This window comes from Schistocerca piceifrons, chromosome 1 (genome assembly GCF_021461385.2).
Source record: "Schistocerca piceifrons isolate TAMUIC-IGC-003096 chromosome 1, iqSchPice1.1, whole genome shotgun sequence".
Classification (NCBI taxonomy): Eukaryota; Metazoa; Arthropoda; class Insecta; order Orthoptera; family Acrididae; genus Schistocerca; species Schistocerca piceifrons.
The window spans coordinates 44,076,361-44,102,307 of NC_060138.1; the positions used below are offsets into that span (position 1 = coordinate 44,076,361).

Consider the following 25,947-nt stretch of genomic DNA (forward strand, 5'->3'; position numbering starts at 1 on the left):
AAGAGTGAAGTAATGGTATTTGGAAGAGAGAAAGGGATCAATGGAAACATTACCTTGAATGGAGAACCCCTCAAAGTGGTAGAAAGTTTCACTTATTTACGGAGCGAAATATCTAGGGATGGAAGAATAACTAAAGAAATTAATAGGAGGCAATTTCTACCAAACAATAAAACACCTGATTTGGAATAAAGAAGTTTCAGAAAAAGCAAAACTCCTTAGGTAAAAGAATTATTACTTCCCTATTGTCACCTATGGTGGAGAAACATGGACAATGACAGAAAGGGACTGGAGCAGACAGCATGCAGGGGAAATGAAATTTCTCAGAGTAGTTAAGGGAAAAACAAAAATGGACAGAGTAAGGAATGTAGAGATTACAAAGACCTTAAACAAGAAAATATGAGAGAAGAAATTGGAAAAAAAAGAGATTAAGATGGTATGGGCATGTTAAGGGGATGCATGGGCAGAAACTCCCCAAAATTGTGAAAGAGCTAAGGATGGATGGGAAAAGACCTAGAGGGTGCCCAAGAACACGGTGGAAAATGGGAGTGAGAATATCTGTGGAAAGGAGATGTGTGACCTGGCAGCAAGTGGAGGAAGAAAAGTGGTGGGGGGACCGAGCCAAATGGAGAGGACTTGTCAGCACCCAGACCCGGCAGTAGCTGGAGCGGGATCCGGATGTAGATAGATATATTTGTCAACAATGGTATTTAATAATATTATGTACTAATGTTTATATTGTCTTCAGTAACTTCCTTTGGCGTTAGTGTTTTCTGCTTCCACCTGTTGAATCATGCCCTTCCTCTTATCCCAACATCTCCTAACTTCAGAAGACTGTGTGGCGATTAAATACTACTCATAGTATATGCTTTGCCTTCCTTTTTTCTCGTAATACTGTTTCTGCCAGTTCGACCCTCAATCCCAGTTCTACAGTAGTTTCTATCTCTATTTTTTGTTGTCTTTATTTATCATGATTTTATTTGCAGTTTGTTGGTTCTTACAGTTTATCTTTGACATGTTGATTACCAACAACTCATTATTAATAGTGTTCTAGAATTTGAATCACAATTGCTAATCCATTATCGCTTCTGAACCTTTCCATGCAGCATATAAGTCTCCTGATGCTTGTTTTGGAGTGACCCATTCTTTCCTACAATACTTTTACTTTTTGTATTTTTAAGCATGCTCTCATGATGACTCTAGTATGTTTTGAAGAATACAAATGCACTGATGGAAAAAAATCGCAAGTTCAAAAAGTAATTAATGTAAAGTAATGAAATTTCGGGAATACATTTGTCTATGTAACATATTTAAGTGATTAACATTGCAGGATCACAGGTTAATGTAAGTGCGGGATAAATCATTGCAAATCTGAAATACTGGTACATTAATAACCAGTGCAACCTCGCATGCAATCATGCAAACATGGATATATTTGTGTTGTACAGGTGCCAGATGTCAGTGTGTGAGATGGAGTTCCATGGCTGTTGCACTTAGTTGATCAATACAGGTATGGTTAATGCCGTTTGTGGATGCTGCTGCTGTTGCTGTCCGACTATGTCCTGATGTCCCATATGTGCTCAATTGTAGACAGATCTGGTGATCAAGCAGGTGAAGGCAACATGTCGATACTCTGTAGAGCACGTCGGGCTGCAAAAGCGGTACGTGGCCAAGTGTTTCCTGTTGGAAAACACTCCCTAGAATGCTGTTTCATGAATGGTAGAACAATGGGTTGAACCACCAACTGATTTACAAATTGGCAGTCAGGTTGCATGGGTTAATCATGAGAATGCTCCTGCTGTCATACGAAATTGCACCACAGATGAAACTCTAGCTTTAGGTCCAGTATATCTAGCACACAGACAGGATGGTTGCAGGCCCGCAACTGGCCTTCCGAAGATCACACGGTCATCGCTGGCACTGAAGCAGAGTCAGATTTCATCAGAAAACACAGCAGACCTCCACTCTGCTCTCCGATGAGCTCTCACTTGACACCACTGAAACTGCAAGAGGCTGTGATTTGGTGTCAGTGGAGTGCACGCTACAGGGTGTCTGTCTCGCAGCTGTCCTCGAAGTAACAGATTTGTAACAGTCCATCTTGTCACTGTGGTGCCATCTGCTGCTAAAATTGCTGGTGCGGATGCAGTACAATGTGCCAGGGCCATATGCCGAACACAGTGGTGTTCCCCCAAGTAGTGCCATGTGGCCGTCCGGAGCTTATTCTTCTTGCGACTGTACATTCTTGTGACCATTGCTGCCAGCAATCATGTACAGTGGCTACATTCCTGCCAAGTCTTTCTGCAATATCACAGAAGAAACATCCAGCTTCTTGTAGTCCTATTACAAGACCTCATTCAAATTCAGTGAGGTGTTGATAATGATGTGTTTGTTGTTTTAAAAATATTCTTGACCAATATCAACTTACCACATCCAATCTCAAAGGTAACTGATGCTTGTGACTGTCACAGTGTGCATTTGAAGCAAACCTGATTGACATCCTCATAGTGGTGCTACTAGCGCCACTCTTACATGAGTGGCATGGTATTTGAATAGACATCTTTCAGCTGTAGAAACACACCCACCAATATTCATTTATATCCCACAACTCCTTCTTGCTCATGTGACTTTTTCCATCAGTGGATTTAGGAGTAAAGGAGACCACTCATTGAATAGCAGAATTGTTGAGTTATTGAGGAGGCGACTCACTGAAACTGTTTACTACATATTGTGTATTACTGTTACAGGAAAGCTATATATTGGACTCAGATTTGTCGAAACTTCAGTTTCCACATTTCATACCACAGATGCCTCCAGATGTTTTTCATCATATATATAACATGATTATGGGAAGACCGACTGAGCCATTTCCTTACATAAGACAAGTTAACAGGAGAACAAAAGACATTGTTCAGGTAAGTCATATAATTTCCACAGTCTGATTTTCAAAGAACAAGTAAAGTATTTATTTCTTGTGACCAATCTGATGTAATTTGTTATATGATAGCAACAGGTAGTTATCAATAGGTTAGAATATGTCAGAATGTGAATTTTTTTAAAGCTGATTATTTCAAAATTCTTCTGTAGTGAAATTATATTGGAAACGGAAGTGAGCAGTTGTCTAAATTTAGTTGTTTGTTGTATATGGGACTTAACTCGTAGACACAACATAGGTGTAAGACACAGATAATTACTTCTACATGAGCTTAAACGTGGTAGCGGGATAGCATCTGAGCAAATGAACACAGGACTCACAGTAGGTAGGAATTGGGTTCAGAGCTGTGTGTGGAGTTTGGGATTTAGATACACCCTGGTTTTCCTAAATCATTTGAGGCGAATGCTGAGATGGTTCCATTGGTAGACTATGTCCAGTCTCCTCCTCCCTTCTGCCTGTTTTGAGTTTGTGCTCTGCATCCAATGCTCTCATTGTTAATGGGATGTTAAATACTGATCTTTCTTCTTTTGGGATATCAGTGAAAGATAAGGGCATTAACACAATGCTTAAACTTGAAGCAGTTAATGAATGGAACACAAACTGATGAGGAGGAGAAAATACACTTCTGTACTGTAGCTCCTGAAAGTGAACTATGCAGGCACCACAAGTTAGAAAATGTCAGTAAAAATAAAAGCAAAACTAACTATTGCCGGATTGTAATGATGTATTAATAATATTGGATGCATGCAGTTCCACAAATTTTTGATATTTGCAGAAACTTGGAGTTCATGGTAAACTTGAGAAGCAAATTTTTAATGAGCTCATTGAAACAGCCGCATTTTCTTTTCTGGAAAGAAATCTTTCATTTCTGTGCACTGTAATATTGTGTGAAATAATGATGGAGGACAATTTTTACATGGCCCCATTTGACCCCTCTGCACATTGGCAAGGACGCTCTGAAATACTAGTCAAATTTGATCCATCATATGATGACTGTTCCATATTTTCCCACAAGCTCTAATCATTGTGGTGACTTCACTTACAAAAAATGAGAAAAAAAGCTTCAAAACACCTCAGAAAATGTATGATGACACCTAAGTGAGTAAGCAACTGAATCCAGTTCTTATCTGCCAGTCTCAGTTTTGAAATGGTTATAATATTTGGTTGATATTATAAGAAAGGGGATAAATATTTTCCATGAGTTAATTGAACTCTGCTTTGTAACTTAAACAGTTCAGTTGATCAAATACCACTGGAGTAACACATGACAATGTTTTTAAACTGTTAACTTCCTTAGCATTGTTGCCATAAGTAAAGAGCTGCCCACTTTTGAAACGTTAAATATTATACTACCACTATACCTCAATCAAAATAACAAAGTGATTGACACTCGAGCATGGAAGTGGTGATGTTTATTCATGTTTGTGTGCACACATGATACGGCTGCAGAAGTAACAGCAGGGGGTTGTTTCCATTTTGGATACATTCACCCGCTGCCCATTAACATGCAGTATTGGGTTTTCTTGACAAGGTGGTAATGGTCTTATAACCTTTTTGCAACTACTAAAGGACATTCGGTCACAGAAAACAAAAATGCTACTAATAGAAAAAAATCAAACAATGAAAACGTATCACTATTGTTATGTTACTGGTTAGGAGCATAGTCTGCAACTGACTGTGGTATCTGGCACGTGAGGTACCAGAATGATATGGCAATGGCTGAAGTGGTACAGTTCACTCAGGTTTGCGTTTTCATTGCTGAGGGTACCTGCTTCCTAAACTGATCTGTCACCCTGATGCTGATTGCAATTATTGTTACTTTATTCCAACTTGATGGTCACCTTCTTGTAATATTCTTGATGCATTGCTCCTGCTATGAAGTACCACCAGTTGTACTGTGGGATTTCTTTTCCTTCTGCAGAGGGGTGAGGGCTGTAAGAAAGCTTGTATCTACATCCACTAGTTACAAAATCACATTACTGCTCTTTAAAGAACTCTCCTGTATTTAGTATTTCTCATAGACTATTAAAACAATGAGTGAACAGATCGCCCATTCACAACATGCTCATAGCCAGTCTGAACATGATAACTCATCGAATGACAGAATAAGAGACTACATAATATAGCCTCTTTTGTTCTGAGGCTAGACCATTGTTGCCAGGCCCTTTCTTCTCTGGAAACCACAGCATCCCCAAAGTGTGACTACAAAGATTAAATGACTTTTCCGTTGCAAACAAAGACACTCATCTTGTTGGTACTGTGTGCTTCCATTTCTCCCTTCATGTCTGCACATAAATTAAAAGAATGTGTGCACAGTGTACTGTTCTCCCTACACTACTAATTAAAATCATTGTTTCTCCATGGCAATCTTTCATCATTACATTAGAGAAAAGTGAGACATGTTGCTATATTAAATAAGAACATGTACCACTACACAATGGACAGACCGGAAGGCAATGAACAAGCACATCCTCTGATTGATTGTTGTTGCTGTGGTAGCTGCCCTGTAAACAAGTAGCTGTCCTTCACTTCATTATTCTGATCCAGCTATGTTACTACTACTACTACTACTACTACTACTATATTAACAATAACAACAGCTTACATAATGACAATTCATCTCTTTGTTTGGTACAATATTATTTGAGGCTTTGAAATTATCATTGCCAAGCTGAGTTATGTTTAAAAGCTATATAGCACAATGTTGATTGATGTGCTCTTACTTTGTAGTTAGTTGCTGTAATTACCCAGGGTGCAGAGAATCCAAACTTGCAGCTGGAACATTTTATACAGCCTGTGGTACCAGCAGGAATCAGAGGAGAAACACAAGAAGTTCTTTCAGCAAGGGATGCTGGACGCAGTGCTTCATATCCGTTTCCACATAGGGCAGTTCTTCTAATGGTGGAAATGGGTAAGCTAAATGGTTAATCATCACTGTTCTTTGGTGTTATGTTGTATTACGAAGCAACTGCCTGTGTTCTGAAGGGTTGCAAATTTTTCCTTGAACAATTTTTTTTCATATTTAGCCACACTTTTTTAAGACCAATGTTTATTATGATCACAAATTGATAGGTGAGATGGCAATGTTCACCATGCTCTTGATTTATCCTGAGGAAGTACTTTCGTAGAGAGTTACTTGCAAGAATCTGGGATGGGGAGACTTTCAGGACACGTCAAGAATTAGAGTGTATACGAGGTTTGAATGAAAAGTAACACCTCCACCTTTGTTAATCGGGTTTGGATGGGAATATTTTAATAAATAAAATGCAGAAATAAGCCTTAAAATGTGATTTTTAATTACCAATATTCACCTTTCCACATAATTTCCTGCCAATTGGATACATTTCTGCCGACGACGAACAAGTTTTCTGAAGCCGTCACGGAAGAAGTCTACACACTGTTTCTGCAACCACAGTCTCACAGTTCTCTCAACATCTTCTTCAGAAGCATAAGGATGTCCCCACTGATCGTCTTTCATTATTGGGAACAGATGGAAGTCAGATGGCGATAAATCTGGACTGTATGGAGGATGCCGTATGGTGGTGAGATTCAGTCTCTGAAGTTCTTCTGTGGTGGCACATATGTGTGTAGTTTGGCATTGTCATGCTGCAGGAAAACATTTCTTTTTTCCTATTGGACTCTTGTTTAGCCATGATTTCAGAGTTTGCAGCGTTGTGATGTAATGCTCTGAATTTATTGTTGTTCCACAACCAAGGAAATCAACTTGGATAACACCATCTGCGTCCCAGAGCGCTGTGGCCATGATTTTTCCAGCTGAAGGGTGCGTCTTGAATTTCTTTTTCTGGGGTGAGTCTTTGTGCCCATAGACTAATGTTTTGTCTCCGGGTAGTAATGGTGTACCCACGTTTCATCTCTTGTCACAATTGAATGGAAATAGGCGTCACCTTAATTCTCGTAACACAAGAGGAGTTCCTGGCAAATTTCAAGTCTGTGGACTTTCATTTCAGGAGTCAGCATCCGGGGTACCCATCGTGCACAGATCTTCCAATAGCCAAGCAAAGCAATAATGTGACCCACACATTCTTGTGAAATGCCGATTGTGCTTGCAATTTCTTTCTGAGTGATACGGCGATCGCCCTGAATCAATCTGTCAACATTTTGTGTGTGAAACTCAGTGTTTGCTGTCCAACTCTTTGGCACACAGGTCAGATGTTCCCACCTCAACATCTTTAAACTTACTCGCCCAACGATGCACAGTACTCACATCAACACAATCACCATAAACTGCTTTCATTCTCTGATGAATATCCTTGGGGGTGACACCTTCTTCTGTCAAGACTTCAATGACTGCTCATTTTTAAATCACATTGACCGACCGTCTGCACAGGGTTCCATACTTTACACTGTAAGAACAAAACTGTTCAGTGCTACGGCTTCCTGCCAACTGGAGCTGTAGAGAAGAGGCTACGGAACAAGGCAGTACCTGCTGCCAACTGCTGAAGAGTTACGAAGGTAGAGGCATTACTTTTCACTCAACCCTTGTATTTTGCAGAAGAAAGGAACTATTTATCACTTTTTGCCTTACTTTCTTTTGAATTGTAACCACCACTAGCTTGTGCAGTACCTTGTTGACAACTTGGATCGATGTCTTTGTAGGATCTGTGCCACATTCGAACCCTACCACCAGGTCTTACCAACCCGTCTGAACAGATTGCGATTTTCCTGGTGTCTAGGGTCCAGCCGATCAGGTCATGAATCCGGGAAAGGCACTGCAGGTGATGTGCTATTAGCAAAGGCACTCAAAGTCGGTCATCTGCTGCTGTAGCCCATTAATGCCAAATTTTGCTGCATTGTCATAACAGATACATTCATTGTATGTACCACAATGATTTCTGTGGTTATTTCACACAATGGGCCGTGGTTTTTTCATGCAGTGTAGTCTGTCCTTAAGCACTGATAACTCTAGACAAACGCCACTGCTCTTGGTTGTTAAGTGAATGCCGTCAGCCACTGCATTGCCTGTGGTAAGAGGTAGTGCCTGAAATTTGGTATTCTCAGTACACTCTTTACCCTGTGGATGTCAGAATACTGAATTCCCTGATGATTTACGAAATACGATGTTCCGTGTTCAAAGTCTGTTCATTCCCCTCACACGGCCATAATCACGTTGGAAGCCTTGTCAGATGAGTCACCTAAGTACAAATGACAGCTTCACCAGTGCACTGTCCTTTTATACAAGTGTACATGATACTGCCACTGCCTGTGTATATACATGTCACTATCCCATGACTTTTGTCACCTCAGTGTAATGTCTCATGGGGAAGGGATAAGTTCTTCTGTGGAAATTTTCAGGATGTGAACAGCATATACCGAGAGTACATAATGAAAAAAATTCAGTTCTGACTTGTGCTTCCACCTGAAGTCAAAACCAAATCTCTCTTCAAATGCTGTCTATTTTCAAGTAATGAAAGAATAAAGAGTTCACTTTGTTGTAGCTTACTCTTAGCAACTTGTTCATGATAAGTAATCATTACAGCTTCATCACTGGAAACATTGTGAACATCAAAAACATAATATCTTAGCTGTGTTGCATAAAATATTGCATTACAAGGTAAACCTCTTTTTAACAAATCTCCGAGGACCCAAATATTTTTTCCTTAACTGGCGTTTTACCAGAGTATACATAAGGTGTGGCTCAGAATCGTATTTCAGGCATGTTTAAGTGATGTAAGTACTATGTAAATACCGAAGTTGTGAATATACTGTACTATAAATTTAAATGCATAAATATATAATTAATACACTTTTCATAGTTTTTTTAAATCGAGACGGCTTGTTTGTTTTGTCCTTCCAGCACATTGTAGTGAAAGAAGTTGTCATTCCAGTTTTCCAGTTGGTTGGTATAAGTTAGAATTGATTTATCTACTTAGCAGCAGTGAAACTTGGTCCAACAGTCTCCTTTTCATCGTCATCATTGTTATCATCATTGTATTTCTTTGCCATGTTAAAAGTTTTGTGTTAACTTGTCAACAACAATGTGGGTGATTGTCAGCTTTTGCTGATCTGTAGGCTTTCTTCATATGCAGACCTTAACTCCACAAAAGTAAAATTAAAAAACAAGCAACAACACTATTCATGCTTTGGAGATTTAGTGACTTTAATGTCAGATAACATGACCCAAGTTGCATATTAGGCAGGGCAGAAATCAATTTCCGATTCTGTCAATGCGTCTTCTAGTATTGCTGCAAGGGAAGCAGAGTTATTGACTATGATCTAGTTACATGTCAACTGATTGAAATGGTTACCACTAATTGCACCACTAAAAAGCTGTCTGTCCACATGAATGGCTGATGCTGAACTGTGTCCAAGAGACGGCTGGACCACCCAGTCACTGAACATGCCACCCAGCATGATGTGCTTCTCGTTAATGACGGTACTACCTGTATGAATCTGAAAAAGAAATTGGAAACTCACTTGGACATGCTAGAAATTGCATAAAAACTGCATTTTAATTTCCAGAGTGCTTCATGTGGAATTTTCCTACAGCGGCATTCGTTAGTAGTGTGAGGGAATAACATTGTTCGACTGATGACCATAGATGTTAAGTCCCATAGTGCTCAGAACCATTTGAACCATAACATTGTTCTTATGGGAGTTTCGCTGCGACTGACTGAATTATATGTTGAAAGCAGGTTTGTTAATTTGGGATTCTATAATAGTTGTTAGCTGAGGTGCAGGCAGGTCTTGCATGTAATAAAAAGACACAATTTTAACGAATCCATTTCAGGTATTCTGTGGTCCTTGTTGTTTAGCAACTTTGATAAGACCAGTCAAATAGGCCCCTTAAATATTTTTGACGCCCTTTTTGAGAACTCTGAGGAAAGTTGTTTCCTTTATTCAGCTGTTGTTGACTAAAGCATCACAGTGTTCTGCACCTAAAACCAATGAGAGTGGATGTCAATTCACCTATATACATGCAAGAAGAGCAGATGGCAAAATTTACTAGCAGAGAAAAGAAAAGAGTGGAAACAATGCTTATATGTTATCTCTAATATGTACCCATTAACTGTGACTTTATTATTTCATTTTTCTTTCTTTAATGGTGTTTCTGCTTTTTAGGTCACTGGACACTGTCTTTTGAATTCATTACTGACTCACAGATACTAAAGCTTAACATTGGCAAGGACTAGACTGAAAGACCCCAACAATTACTAGGAAAGAACATTCAGGTTTTTTGTGGCCAACTTCCAGACAAAACTAGCCCATGTCAAATGACAAAGGCTCCAGCCATGTGATCTTCAATCTTAGCTGCATCTGCTGTGTTGCATTCTATGTGGACGTGACAACTAAAAAGCTGTCTGTCCACATGAATGGCCGATGCTGAACTGTGTCCAAGCGACGGCTGGACCACCCAGTCACTGAACATGCCACCCAGCATGATGTGCTTTACGTTAATGACTACTTGACAGCCTGTACCATCAGGATTCTACCCATCACCAACATAGAAGTCATTTCTTCTTCTCTACTTCTCTCCAATCGGTTTCACTCCCCCCTTCCCCCCCCCCCCCCCTTTCCCGTGTACAGCCTTCCTGTGCTGCATCTAGCAGTCCTATCCTGTCCCCACTACATCTCTGCATGCTCAGGCAGGCAGTACTAGCATCTTTCCCCACCCATACCTGGCTGTTGTTGACCTTCCTGCCCCATGCTTCCTCCTTACCCGCACTATCTGTTGTGTTGGCTAGTGGAGGCCAAAATGCACGCGTTTTAACTCACGCAGGCTGGCGTGAGGAGGGAAGGACTATACTGACGTGAAGGCTGGAACATGACAAGGAATTAGAATTCAGAAAGTGGACGTAATTAGTTTGATACCTAACTTTAATCCATTAATGATTAACGTCGCTCTTGACGGTACATGAGTCACAATATTATCTGTTCAGAAGACATAGTAACTGAATGTGGCGCCTTGCTAGGTCGTAGCAAATGACGTAGCTGAAGGCTATGCTAAACTGTCATCTCTGCAAATGTGAGCACATGTAGTCAGTGAACCATCGTTATCAAAGTCGGTTTTACAACTGGGGCGAGTGCTAGGGAGTCTCTCTAGAGTAGACCTGCCATGTGGCGGCGCTCTGTCTGCAATCACTGATAGTGGCGACACGCGGGTCCGACATATACTAACGGACCGCGGCCGATTTAAAGGCTACCACCTAGCAAGTGTGGTGTCTGGCGGTGACACCACATTATCCACCTCAGGTAGACTGCTGCTAACATTAGATGCAGTTGCTGTAGGCCCTTAGCACCAAGTGACAATGGCCATATGTGTGTGAGTTCTGGTCATGTGAATGTGTGAGAGCTTCACTTCTGAAGGAGGACTTAATCTGAAAGCTAAGAATATTAGTAGTGTTCTTTTTCATGGTGCCTGTCTGTGACTTCATGTCTGCTCTCATACATACATTTGTGTGTGTTTCAAATTTCCTGCTAAACCACTGGATCAAATTCAGCCAAATTTGTTTGACACACATACAACTTTTTATCTGGGAAGAAATACTGCTAGCTCCAATAGAGGTGGGCATTGGGGTGAAAGGGATTGGTACCTCATGAATCTAGGCTGCTCTGCACAACAGACATGTTGTGCACTTAGTATCAGAATGCATTCCAGTGGGTGGACGCTGTTGAGCAGAGAGGGAGTGGAGCGGGAGATGGACACTGGGAGAGGGGAGGATGAGATGGACAGAAAGGGGAGAGAAGAAAGATGGACAGTTAGAGATGGGTGTAAGAGGTGGATAGGGAGAGATGGGAGGAGGAACTGGACTGAAAGAGAGGGTTGAGTAGGAGATGGATAGACAGCGAGGAGGGGGGAGGAGATGGACAGACAGAGCAGAGGGAAGAGGAGTTGGACAGAGGGAGGGGGAGGAGGAGATGGTCAGAGAGAGTTGGGAGCAGGGGGAAAGAATAGGAGGCAGGAGGTGGGTGGAAAAGGAATTGGGGGGGGGGGGGGGAGAAGAGATGGGCAGAGGGGGAGAGGGAGATGGGGATGGTCACACAGAAAAGGAGGGGATGGACAGGGAAGGGAAGCAGGCAGGAGATGGACTGTGAAAGGTAGGAGGAGGAGATGAAGATGGACAGAGACAGGAGGAGGAGAAGATTAACAAGAGTGTGGAGGAAGGAGGAAAGGAATAGAGAGAGGGGTAAAACAGTTGGAAAGAGATAGGGTCAAAAAGGAGATGGACAGAGAGATGAGGGAAGAAGGAGATGGAAAGGGAGAGGGGTGAGTATGAGAAGGAAAATATGAAAAGGGGGAGGGAAGAGGAGTAGGATATGGATGGAGAGAGGGGGAGAAGGAGACTGGCAGAGAGAGGGGACGATGAGATAAGTGCAATGTAGGTGCTGCTTCTGACTGCAGTTGAAACAGCAGCTAAGAAGCGTGTACATACAGGGTAGACACGATTAAACTTTGTTACTTGGGGCAGTGTTGATGGAAAACTGTTTGCCATATGCATAGCCAACTGTGTAGGACTAATATTCAGACTTTGCGTTACAGGATTTGCATTGTCTGTAATGTTTGTGTCATGACTTGCCATTAGGTACCAGTACTGGTACAGTGAAGTCGGAGGGATTTGAACCCCAAAGACCGAAAATTTCCAGGGTGAATGGCACATGCTTCTGTGATTTGCTGTGCCAACATGTGATCCCTGCTCTGTGGGAGTGAGGGCTTTCATCTCAGCCATTCATGTGGACAGACAGCTTGCACGATGGAGCCCCACCTCACACTGCTTGTGAGGTCACTCAGTTACTGTTTAACACGTTTGGAGAAAACTGTATGATTTACTGGTCGTTCCAAACTGTATGACCACCAGTATCACCAAATTTGAACCCATGTGATTTCTGGCTGTGGGGTTACCTGAAGGACAGGGTTTAGTGACGAGACACTAACACGTTGAAGATAAGTATAGTGAGGGACGTAGCTGACATCCCACCCGAGATGTTAGGCAGCAGTAGAGCAGTCTCTGGTGCGGTTCCAGGCTTTTGTTAAAATGCGTTTGTTTCTGTGAGTTGCTATTGCTTTTCCCCACGTCCTTACAAACGTTACCACAAAGTTTCATTGTTCTACGAATCACTTGTTTCTCATGGGGGTTCTCTCAGGTAGTGAAAGTTTAATTACAACCACCCTGTATATTTTGTTACACATACTAACGACTGTAAGGGAAGAAATAACATGGGGGTATGAATCAAATAGCTCACCATATGGGTGGGGGTGCAGGTCGAGGCCCTGGTAACCTCTGATGTCCAGGCCGCCTTGCAAGACAGGCATGTTGTGCAGGTGGTATTGGAAGGTATTCCAGGCACTATACATGCAGATAGGCAAGCTTGAGCAGAGAGAGGATGGGAGGAAGAATATATAATGAGGAGGTGGAGGGTGAGATGAGCAGAGGAAAGAGGCAAGAGGAGATGGATAGACAAAGAGGGGGATGGGGAGATGGACAGACAGAGAGGTGGTAGGAGAACATGGACAGGTGGAGGTGGGAAGCTGAGATTGAGGAGGGAGGAGGAATGGATGGAGAGAGATGAGGGAAGGGGAGACAGAGAGGGAAGGAGAAGGGGGAAGTGTAGGTGGCATGTGGCATATGGAAAGTGGCAGTGGGCAGGTGGGAACGGAAGAGGTGTGAGAAGGCAGGTGGAAGAGGTACAGGGTGTTAGGATGCAGGTGTAAGAGGGAAACAGAAATAGTTTATATGTGAAATAGTTTATATGTTTTCCTTTCTAATAGAAGATATGAATAAATAAATATCTGGGCAAGACTGGCTACCTATCTAGTGAGTATATAAAATGTGTGGATATGAGTCCTTGAACTGCCGTAGGGCCGAGAAGCTTGGTAACCTGTGACATGTAGGCTGTCTTGCATGACGTGTGTTTTGCGGGTAGTATTGGAATGTGTTCCAGGGGCTATATGAGCGGATGTGCATGTCTGAGCAGAGAGAAGAGGAAGAAGAAGATGGATAGTGAGAGGGAAGAATGAGATGGACAGACACAAATGGGGAGGATGAGGTGGACAGATAAACAGAGAGAAGGAGGAGGATGAGATGGGCGGAGAGAGGGGGGAGGAGAACATGGAAAGAGGTAGGAGAGAAAGAGGAATTGGATAGACAGATGGAAGAAGAAGGAGATGGGCAGAGAGAGGGGGGAGGAGGAGGAGGAGATGGATACAGAGAGGTGGAGGAGGAGATGCATGCAATATTTGTGCTGTTCGCATCCGCAGGCGAAGCTGCAGGTAAAAGGCTCTTTCTAATAAATTTGTTTAATGCAAATGGTTAACTCTTGGACATCGCTACCAGAACGCATTGAAACCACAAAAAAGAAAAAAATGACAACTGTTGTTTTTGTAATGAACCTTTCAATTAGTCCGTGTGAAATTAATCAGTCTCAGTTTTACATGAAACTTATCATTGTTCTTCATTCACTAAAGCCATGAGAAACTTTATAAGAAGTTCGTAGCCTTAACTAGCCGTTGGCGTATGTTTTGTGAAAGCATTGGTTGCTGTCTAATTATTGGTTTGCCCTGTGTTAAGTTCCTCATGTGTTTCACAATAAAAAGTGATCATCATTGTGTGTGGGTATTAATTTTTCTTATATAATTGGTGGCTCCAATACAAGAGTAGTTCCATTGGTTCAAGTTTTTACTTTACAAAGTTGTATATTATATTTCTTGCTTAGTGCATGTAAAATTCGAATGTAGAATTGATAAATACATTATTGCTTCTCATTACAGTTATCTGTTGTCATTGTTTGAAACAATTTGGGAATTGTTTACAGATATCACTGCAGGAGACTTGCAACAGATGCCTGTTGGTGTTGCAATGCTGTTAAGTGAAGTTATTTATCTGAGCCGACAGAATCCACCTTCAGATTGGCCCGAGACAGCTTATAGACTTATAGCACGCCAAGACTTGGTTGCCCAGTGTTCGCCAAATAGCATGGTTGACATTGGACACTCAAGGCGCACATCTACTGCGTCTGCACATGGTTCACTTCGTGTCCCACCATTGGACCTCGATACTGATGATGGCATGGAAATGTCGGACACTGAGGTTAGTTGCTGATGTTTTATTTTACTTTGTGCTGATTTTGAGAGGCACATGAACAAGACAGAAAATGGGGCTAAGCTTTTGAATGGTCATGCACAGTTATGCTGCCTGAAATGGCTACATTGTAGCAGCACTGTACATTGAGTTACAGTGCCAGTCCACTGCAGTCATTCATTCATTTCATTCATTCATACATACATTGTATCCTGTCCCTACATCAAGAACTACTATTTTGAAGGTGTTGAATACATCAAGGTGTACATTAACAAAATACAAGTGAATCATCAGAACTTTATCTTTGTGTTACATTAACAGTAAACTATCATTATGTTGCATAGCTTCTGGGAGCTACATTTAAACAAGTAAATTAGAAATAGAACACTACTTTGGGGAAAAAGGTGCGACTCTCTCACTTATGCTAAATGGTGTGTTAGCGTGTGTTGATCTCTTGTTGGTAGCTTAATATTTATTTAATTATAGTTGTATTTTACGAACAAAGCAGTTAGCTACATCGTTAAGCATTTACCTGAGATACAACGTAACACTTTCTACTACTAACTGCCATGTCGCAAACACAACTTTTCAGTCCTTTATTTTAAGTATTCGCACAATTTGTAGGAGTTGCTCATGATGTATATTTTAATTTTCTTTTGAGTTGCTTAAGATTCCCAGTTTGTGCTTTGTTAGATAAGTGCTTGTAGAATATCTTTGCACCAAAGCATGCAAGTGCACTCTGAACCCTACAAAAGGATATACAAAGACTACACAAAAATTGTTTTCATGTATTGTGTTGTGATTGTGTAGATGAGAGTTCAGCTGACACTGAAGTTTTTTTTTAGTGACAGTAATGGCTAAGGAGTAAACATTTTGGGAGGTGCTTGTAAGAATTAAAAGGTCATTAGAAAGGCTTCTGCGAAATGTATGGCTAGCTGCTTCATACAATATTGTTGCTGCTCACTTCTGATAAATGTGGTATTTACTTCACTAAAAGATGGCCTGGATTATAAGACGACTCCCTTTTTTTCGAGAGACTTCTTTGAGAAAAAATTATTTTCAATGTATTCTGACTAATCAAAATTGCAAACTGTTTTATTGACATAAAGTATCTGCCAAAAAGGTTAACATTATACCTATTCTAAATTTATGCAGTTTTTTTATTGTCTACATTTTGATAATATAAGGAGAAATAAAATAAATGAAATCATTTACATTAATTTGCAGACTGTTTTCTTTTCTACATTTTTCACTTACTAACCCTATCACTGTCGCATATCTATTTTTAATCATCATCATCCTCATAGCACAGCTGTGAAATTTATATCTTTGTGGTCACAAATATTTGGCTGTTTCCTCCGAATATGTTGTGATTTCTGAGATTGTGTTTGCTGTGGAACCTGAGAACCCTGCTTTTTGTATCTGAATACATATTGGATTTCGCTTCTATACTGTGACATGATAACATTACAATGTCTCTTGCTTCCAAACATGTTGTCTGCCCTCCGATCGCTCATAGGTTGCATAGATGCAGCAGCTGACATACCCTCTTTCGTTCCTGTTATTCATCATTATGTGTGTTAACAAAACTGCAGCACGAAAGACATAAGTACGCCGCTGGCCCCCATGTAGATTTTTATCGTCTCTTTCAGTAATAAATTTGTATGTATTTGTCCAATTCAAAGTCAATCCAATTCCAACTACTAATAAATTCAGGCAAACTACAGTTTAAATGTTGTAGAAGGTCCTAAAATATCAAAGTATGCTGTATAAATTCCCATGGTTGCCAACACGACTGATTTGTTGCCTATTCGCTATTCCAATCCTCACACTTATCTAGGTCTCATCCAAGCTGGTATCTCTGTTCCCTCTGCAACCTTTACGTAGTTCTGAACTTAATCAGTTGTGAAACACAGACTGCAGTTATGTTCTAGGGTGCAAGTCACTTGTAGCAGCAGCAACTAAGGTATAAGTAAAAGATCACAGTCACAATTCACCCAATTTTTGAACTTGTGCTTGTGCCTCCATCTAGTGACATCTATTGGTACTACATCCACGATATGTCATCCTGCTGTAATTTATTCTTGCTGCAACAAATACTCCCGTTTTTCACGAAATGATCAGATTTTGAACAGAGAAATAGATGGTTGTTGTGAGTAGTTCATAGTTTCTCACATATTCCTTGCATTAGCACCACATGATTCAAATGTCACTTGATTGTTCAAGCAACATCGATACTGTATCAAGCATTTCTACATATTGGGAATTCTTGAGCCTGTTCAAAAGTGAGTATCATTTGCTCAGCCCTGCCGTTCAGTGTTCTTCAAAATAAATCTGCACATGACCACAATAGCTAAAGCTTCATGTGTAAATGGAAGACAACCGCTAAACACTCTGTTAAACAATGTAAAAATTCTAATCTCAGCAGCAATAATTTAACTGTGAATACAAGATGACCCTTATTTTTTGAACAACGAATTGGGTAAATACAGTAAACACTTTTTGCTTTAGGTACACTGCCCCAGAAGATAATTCCATAAGACAACAAGGAGCAAAAATAAGCAAACTAAACCGACACTCTTTGCTTTAGGACAATAGGATAAGAAATGCTTCTAAGTGCAGAACACTCAACAGAACTTCTTGATTAGTTTATCTATGTGTTGACTCCACGTTAATTTGTTACCCAACTAGACAACAAAGAATTTTACTCATTGCATTTCATTGAGTGTATGATCATTTTTGTCCCATAGTTACATAACGAAGGGGTACTCAAGTATGTAGAACACGTGTATTGCTGGTGCTAACAGGTCATTATTGCTTGTTGGAAATGTGTATAGGTGTCTTTGTATCAAAGGAAAATTCAGTCAAGAAAACTAATAAATTACAAGAAACAGTCACTGGCCAGTACTTATCTGCAGGAAAAAATGTGGAGTGCTGTCGATAGACACATAGAGGTGTGTGCAAAAAGAAACCAAACTTTTCCTGTAACAGCTTTATTGGTTATTGTACGGCATTTTAAGCACTGTCCCCTCAAAATAATTCCATCTATTGGCAATGCACCATTCCCATCTTTTCTTCCTCTTTTGGAAAGCCTCCTGGAACGTATTTCCTGGATAGCGAACAGGTATCTTGTCGCATTGTCTCGAATGTCCTCTACAGTTTGGAAACAATGTTCTTTCAACCTGGTTTTATGTTCAGGAAACTGGAAAAAGTCTGCTAAGGCTAGATCTGTAGAATACGATGGATGAGGGACAAAAGGAATGTGATATTTTGCTATATAGCTACTGAAAGGAATGACACATTAGCCAGCACATTATCGTGATGAAAAATCCGAATCTGGTTTTCCCATAGTTAAGACCTCATCCTGCACACAGCATCCCTCATGCACACTAAGATTTGTTGGAAACTTTACAAACATTAAATGAACATTCTTCGAATTGCAGCATGAACTCTTATCAGTTTGGTGATCATATCTTGACGTGGAAAGTTGTCCAAGCTTGGGATGAACATTCTGTCCTGTTGAAAACTCTTAAACCACTAACAAAGGTGTGTTCATCTCATACAGCGCTCCCCATGTGCTTGGCTTAGGAAGTTGTGACACGCACACACACACACACACAAACACACACACACACACACACACACACACACACAAACCACTCTGTTCTTAAAGCTCTGTCATCAGCTCTTTCATTGTCACTGTGGCACGTATCCAATGAGCAGCTTGTGCACATAGTCACTTCAGAGGCTGTAGCTCGCTTACTAACTTCAGAGCAAAATGCGACAAATGGAAGTTTGTTGTCTAAACCTGCCACTTTGTACACTCAGTAGCTGCAGCACACTCTCTCAGCTGGTTGGTGTATTATTTCAAAAGTTCAGTTTCTTTTTGAACACACCTCACATAAAAGTAAAATAATATATCTCATTTACTGTTACATGTGTCTGTCAGCAGTATTGCACATTTTGTGTCCTGAAGGTAAGTAGTGACCAGCGATTCTATTTCATAACTTGTTAATAAAAATCTTTGTTTGCCTAATCCGAGCTCACTGCATAGTGGTTAGTGTCACTGCATCTAGAGTGTGGGGTTCGATTCCTGGCTGGGTCGTCAGGAGCCCTGTCAAATGCTCTTTGTTTGCGGATGACATTGCAATCTTCTACTCTTCCTCTGATCTTACGATGATGACAAGGCAGCTACAACTGACCATTAGGCTGCATTCACACTGCCGGCCGGGCCGGGCCGGGCCGGGCCGGGATGACGCGTACTGGCTCGGCTCGTGCCTAGCCGGCTCAGGCCGACATGTAGTCCATTCACATTGCGCGCAGCGCCGAGCGGGGACGGCGAAATGGGGGAAAATCCACTTCTCCAATTTTCGTGTTTTAAAAATTCTTAGCAGTATATAAGACTTCGCCACATCGTTTTATGAACTTATTTTTTCCTTAAAAGCGTTACTTACGTCGTGAAAAAAGAAAAAGTCTACTTTTCGTTTCGCGTGATTTCTTAGTTTCGTAATGCTTCCCAAGCGATTTTGAAGAAAGTATGCGGCTAAAAAATCTGATTTTTGTACACGTGGTAGTGTAACATCTGAGCTTCGTATTGAATCAATTATCTTTCCATATTTCTTAACAGTCATTGTGAAATGATGCTATTTGTCAGCGTTGTGCACTTGATTTACAAATCTTGTAGTGAAAAAGTTATGTAGCTGGTAGCTTACTGTTAATCCATTTTAGACCATACATTGTTGGGAATGAAATGTAGCTAAAAGTACCAAAAAGTTTTTGGAATGATAATGATACTGATATCTGTCTCTGGTCTCAAGTAATGCGAGCTATTCAGTGGCATCAGTGCCGCGTCCGCAAGCCACAGATTTCACGCGGTTACAGCTTGTTTTAGTGTAGCCATATAATGCAGGACAGAAAAAAACTAATTACTAGTGATCAGCGCAGTCCTAGTGTCGGTCCCTTGTATTATTTTAATGGTCTCATTGTCTAGATAAATCCAAATGTATAAGAATTTTTCCCTTGGCTACTGGACAATCATCTGCTATGCTTTTATAATTGGCCACACGTTGCATCACAAAAGACAAACAATTATTTGTCATCAACATCCTACAATTAGTATAATGTACATTTTGTATTTCAAACTAAAAGATAAGAGTATATTAATCTGAGATGAGATCTTGCTCCTGATGCATTGTAATAAAAGCTTGCAACATTCTACATGATTTCTTTCTAGTTGCATATAATAAACAGCAGATGTTAAAAAATATAAATAAAGTTACAGATGTTTCTATGTCTAAGTTTGACTAAGGTGCAAAAAGTTCATTTTTTTGTATTATCGCTTTTGCAGTTCACGTAAGTGTAGTACAGCAAGCTGTAAATAATTACATTCTTTAGATTGACCCTATCTCCACTTAGAAAGATCTGTGGATAGCTCTTACAAGTAATCTATTTTAGGAAATGAATGCAATGAAACCAAGGCTGAGTGGGACAGCGCTGGATCATTTGATGACGAAATGATTAAGTTATCATTTTCTGTATGGTGCTGCCATTTCAATTTTTCTACTGTAACTGAAAGAAAATGTGCGGAATCAGCATAGCCTCAAGCACAACAGGACAGGTAAATGAATTATTGTCGATTGATGTGTTGGATTCTCGTCTAGTTCAACCCAGTGAAATGCATACGAGATGGGGATTTCCAAACTGTGTTGGATGTATAGATGGGAAGAACATACGTGTCCAACGTCCTAAACTTTCTGGCAGCATGTTTTCCAATTACAAACAGTATTATTTGATTGTACTCCAAGCAGTTACTGATGCAAATTACAAATTTATAGCTGTAGATGTTGGTGCCTACGGTAAACAGTCTGATGCAGGCGTGTTTAAAGAAAGTATGTTACATAAGTATGTTATATAAGAAACTTATAAATGGGGAGCTGTTATTACAGCCACCAACAAGACTTGAAGGAATGTGTCAGGAACTACCGTACGTCATTTTGGGAGATGAAGCTTACCCCTTATTAGAGAATTTGATGAGACCTTTTCCTCGCAGAAATTTGGGCAACGAGAAGATTCTATACAATGATATGCATTCCAGAGCAAGAAACGTTGTTGAATGTGCATTTGGTATAATGAACAATAAATGGAGACTACTGAGGAAGGAAATTGAAACATCCATTGATGTAGCTGATCACATAGTCAAGTGCATTTGTCTACTTCATAATATTGTCATTGACAGAGAAGCATGCAATATTGAAGCTGAAAAGTTTTGTAACAATGCTGATACGCAGACAGCTGGTGCCACATTCAACAGAAATTCCACATTACGTTCGAAAACTGTCAGGAACACTTTTGTTTTGAAAGTACTTAGCTATTTACTGTATTTTTGTGTATCTCATTTCATTGTAAATAAAACAAATAAAATTATAAAGGAATATAATTTATATTTGTGTGTACTATTTGAAACACACTCCTTGGTTACTTCGTTCCATAATCTTGAAACTGCATCATTACTGTCATACTAGCCGAATTTCTGATACCAAATTGATGGACACAAGTTAATGTCATGTATGTTTTATTCTGCATTCATTAAAGTAAGAGCATCGCAAAAAGATGTCACAGACAACAGCTTATAGTAACATGCCACAGCACGACTTTACAATGCATTGTCATCTGGTAGGGACACATTTCCGTCCCTCAGTGACACTCATATCTGTCTCCGTTTACAAGTAAATGCGAACTATTCAGTGGCGGCAAAGCCGCGATCGCTGGCAGGCTATTGTTGTAAATGCATGTAAATACGGTAGATTAAATAAATGAAGTAAAAGTAATTTTGCATGTATCATTATAATAAACGTAATTTTTGCTCACTGATTGTGAAATGTGAGGTAACATCTTAAAATAAAAGATGTGTGGAGTCACACTTGTGATGAAAGCAGAAGGGAGACGTGTGATGTGTGTACTGCAGAAGCTGTAGTGCTGCTCCACAGGCTTGCGCCTCCGGTTGGCTCACGCTGGCAATATTAAACACTCGGGATGTCGCCGGCTAGGCTCTGGGAGGCTCACGCCGTGTCGGCGCGGCCCGGCCGCCAGTGTGAACACCGCAATTCAAAACCATGTGTTTGATAACAAAGCGGGTGGCGGCCCAGCCAGGCTCGGCTCGGCCCGGCTGGCAGTGTGAATGCAGCCTTAGGAGGCTGGAAACCTGGGCCCAGCAACTGGTTTTCAGTTCTCACCTGAGAAGACTGTGTGTGTCAATTTTAATCGTGCTCGTTGGAGTTTTAACCAACCAGAACTTACAATGGGGGACCGTATTTTACTTTTTCAAGACACAGTGCACTTTTTGGGTTTATTATTTGACTCGAAAATAACATGGCTCCCGCCGGCCGAAGTGGCCGTGCGGTTAAAGGCGCTGCAGTCTGGAACCGCAAGACCGCGACGGTCGCAGGTTCGAATCCTGCCTCGGGCATGGATGTTTGTGATGCCCTTAGGTTAGTTAGGTTTAACTAGTTCTAAGTTCTAGGGGACTAATGACCTCAGCAGTTGAGTCCCATAGTGCTCAGAGCCATTTAACATGGCTCCCACACCTGAAAGACCTATGGAGAAAGGGCTTCTGGTTGTTGAACTTTTGAAATGCCTCGGTGGAAAAACATGGGGAGCTGACAGGTCCCGCGTCCTACAGTTTTATAGAGCATTTGTTCGATCACGCTTAGACTATGGCAGCATGGGCTATGGATTGGCCTGTCCTTCCTACCTCCGGATCTTGGATGCTGTCCACCATGCAGGCATTCAGATATTGACTGGAGCCTTTCGGACCTGGACTCGCATTTTGGAGGACGACAGTTCATACCCTTCTACTGCCATCGAATTAGGTTTTCCGTGATTTCCCTAAATAGTTTCAGGCAAATGTCAGGATGGCCGATTTACTTCGCACTCCTTCCATAATCCAAGCCTGTGCTCCATCTGTAATAACCTCGTTGTAGTCGGGGCATTAAACACTAATTTCCTCCTCCTCCTCCTTTCGGACCAGTGCAGTTTAGAGTCTGTGTGCAGAGGCTGGTGAACCACCACTCTGGATTCGGCGACGTATCCTTTTGGCTTGACAGGCGCTGAACATCTCAGCGTCACCTCAGTCGTTGGCATTTAGTTCAGTGATCCAACCCGCCTTCAAACGACTATTCAGGAATCGGCCCCACGCGACCCAGCCATTTGGTATATGTGCTACGGCCTGCCTCAAGGATCTGGATCTCTCGGGTGTGAAAATACACACCCAGGGATGGGACGCACTGCTGCCTCGGTGTCTTCGGAGGCCCAAAGTGATTTTAAGCTTGACGCAGTACCCGAAAAATTGTACTCCAGATATGGTTTTTACAACTTTATTTTCGTCTATTTTAAGTATGTACCACTGTTTTATCGTTATTTATACAGATGGATCCCAGCTGGTGAATGCTCTAGGTTGTTCTGTGGTTTTCCCTGATAGGGTTTTTAAAGTGCGTCTTCCAGAACAATTGACAAATTATGATGCGTAGTTTTATTGCATTCTAATGGCACTGGAGAGGGTTCACAGACATCACTGTACGGTTTTTTTGTCTGTTCTGACACTCTTAGTGCACTGCAAGCGCTTCACCAAATATATCCGGTAGACCCGCTGATTCAGGCTCATCCATGACTGCTTACAGCGGCTCCAACGCCGTGGCAAGGAGGTGATCTTTTGCTGGGTAACTGGCCACGTTGGGATACGGGGTAACGACATGTCTGATAAAGCTGCCAAGGAAGCATGTTGGGATGGTGCTGTCCATCAATGTCCCTTCCCGTTGCATGCCATTATCTCATTTTCTGGCAAATGCATCATGCGTCAGTGGGAGACTGAATGGTTGCAGGTGTCGGACAACAAACTGCGGTCACTCAAACCGACCACAAAAGCTTGGCGGACTTTGTGTCAGCCTCGCTGTTGGAAGGAGGTTTTGCTTACCAGACTGTGCATCAGGCATAGCCCTTTCACACATAGCTTCCTCTCTGGGGGGAGGATCCACCTTTCTGTGAAGTTTGTGGCGTTCTGCTTTCATTTCAGCATATTGTGGCTACGTGTGTTCTGTATACTGATAATAGGGCAGCCCTTGGTCTCGCTGAAGATCTGCCCACCATCCTCGCATATACCGATACCAGTGTTAACAGAGTGGTGAAATTTTGTGAACTATCAGGCATCATTCCTAAACTGGTGGGGAAGGGCGGCAGACTTTAGTATGTTATAAACTGCTCTGCATGTGGAGACAGCCTTCATCCCCACCCATGAGATTTCCTGTTGATTTTTCCTCAGGGCGCTGATGACCATGATGCCGAGCGCCTCCTCAACCCAGCTCATCACCATCATCCGGGCTGGTTCAGATATTTTCTTCCCTCGGTGACTGGTGACATGCCAGAGAAGCTGAATGTTGGCCAGTAGTTATTCGTGTTCATGGAGAAACAATATTCATGGGAAAAAATGAGTTTGTTGACTAAGTTATATTATTTCTTTTGACAGTTCAGTACCAAAGTTGTATCTAGGAACTGATAAATAGTTCTTCATGAAAATCAGAAATGTTTTTCCTACAAATCAAAAAGGATAGATTGTTACCATATAGAAATATTGAGTCACAGGCAGGCACAACAAAAGAACTGCTAAACATGTGACCTTTCGGCCAAAATGTCGTCTTCTAAAGTAGACAAAACACACAATTCACACAATCACATGTCACACACATATGACTGCTGTCCGTGGCTACTGAGACAAGACTGCAAATGAATGTGCATGATGGGAGAAACAATCTTGTTTGTTGGGGATAAGGAGGAGGCTGGGGCAGGGAGGGGGGGATAGCAAGTTAGCGGTAGGGGATGCTGCTTGTGGAAGCATGCAAGGGTGTGGTGGGTACAGGGTAGGGCTGCTAGGTGCAGTTGGGAGGCTAGAGGGGCAAGGGAAGTGGAAAAGAAGAGAAGTAGAGTAGGGGAAAAAGACTGTGGGTACGTTGATGGAATAGAAGGCTGTGTAATGCTGGAGAGCGAGCAAGGAATAGGGTAGGTGGGTGAAAGACAGGGACTAATGAAGGTGGAGGCCAGCGCGATTATGGATATGTAGGACATATTGCAATAACAGTTGTCACCTGTACAATTCAGAGAAGCCGGTGTTGGTAGGACATATCCCGATGGCACGGGTTGTGAAGCAGTTACTGAAGTGAAGAACATTGTGTTGGGCAGCATGCTCAGCAAATGGGTGATCCAGCTCTCTCTTTGAGCATTTGTTGGTTGTCACGCCCACATAGAACACAGCACAGTGCTTGCATTGTAGTGTGAAGATCACATAACTACTTTCATAGGCCGTCCTTCCGTTGACTGGATAGGTGATGCTTCTGACTGGACTGGAGTGGGTGGTGTGAGGATCAGTGGCACAGACATTGCATCTAGGTTTATTACAGGGATATGAGCTGTGAGGAAAGGGGTCAGGAGCAGGGGTGGAAGAGGTGTCAAGGATATTGTGTAGGTTCAGTGGGCAGTGGAAGGTGTGGGGAGGACAGTGGGTAGGATATTCCTCATTTCAAGACTCGACCCGACGAGAGGTTTTCGAAACCCTGATGGAGAGTGTGATTCTGTTGCTCCTGTCTTGGGTGGTACTTAGTAACAAGGCGAGTGCTCCTTTGGCACTGTATGATGGGACACGGGGAAGTGATGGGTGACTGGAGAGATAAAGCCAGGACATATGTTTCTGTACAAGGATGGGAGGGTAATTTTGGTCTGTGAAGGCCTCAGTGAGACTGTTGGTGTATTATCACTACACATGTGATGAGAACGGGTGGCTAGGCTGTATGGAAGCAACATCTTGATGTGGAATGGGTGGCAGCTGTAGAAGTGGAGGTGTTGTCAGTGTCTGGTAAGTTTGATAAGGACATAGTTACTGATGTAGCCATCTTTGAGGTGGTGTCAACATTGAGGAAGGTGGCTTGTTGGTTGAGGAGG

The 25,947-nt window shown here is 41.6% G+C and overlaps 1 protein-coding gene across 1 annotated transcript in view; it reads left to right on the forward strand.

Moving 5' to 3' along the window:
- The window catches only part of LOC124797781 (anaphase-promoting complex subunit 1), a 349,586-nt gene that overhangs the window by 177,376 nt on the left and 146,263 nt on the right, over positions 1-25,947 (forward strand). The window contains exons 17-19 of the mRNA XM_047260813.1: positions 2,742-2,909; positions 5,660-5,840; positions 14,699-14,973. Of these exons, the coding sequence (XP_047116769.1) occupies positions 2,742-2,909; positions 5,660-5,840; positions 14,699-14,973 (624 nt within the window). The remainder of the gene's footprint in view (positions 1-2,741; positions 2,910-5,659; positions 5,841-14,698; positions 14,974-25,947) is intronic.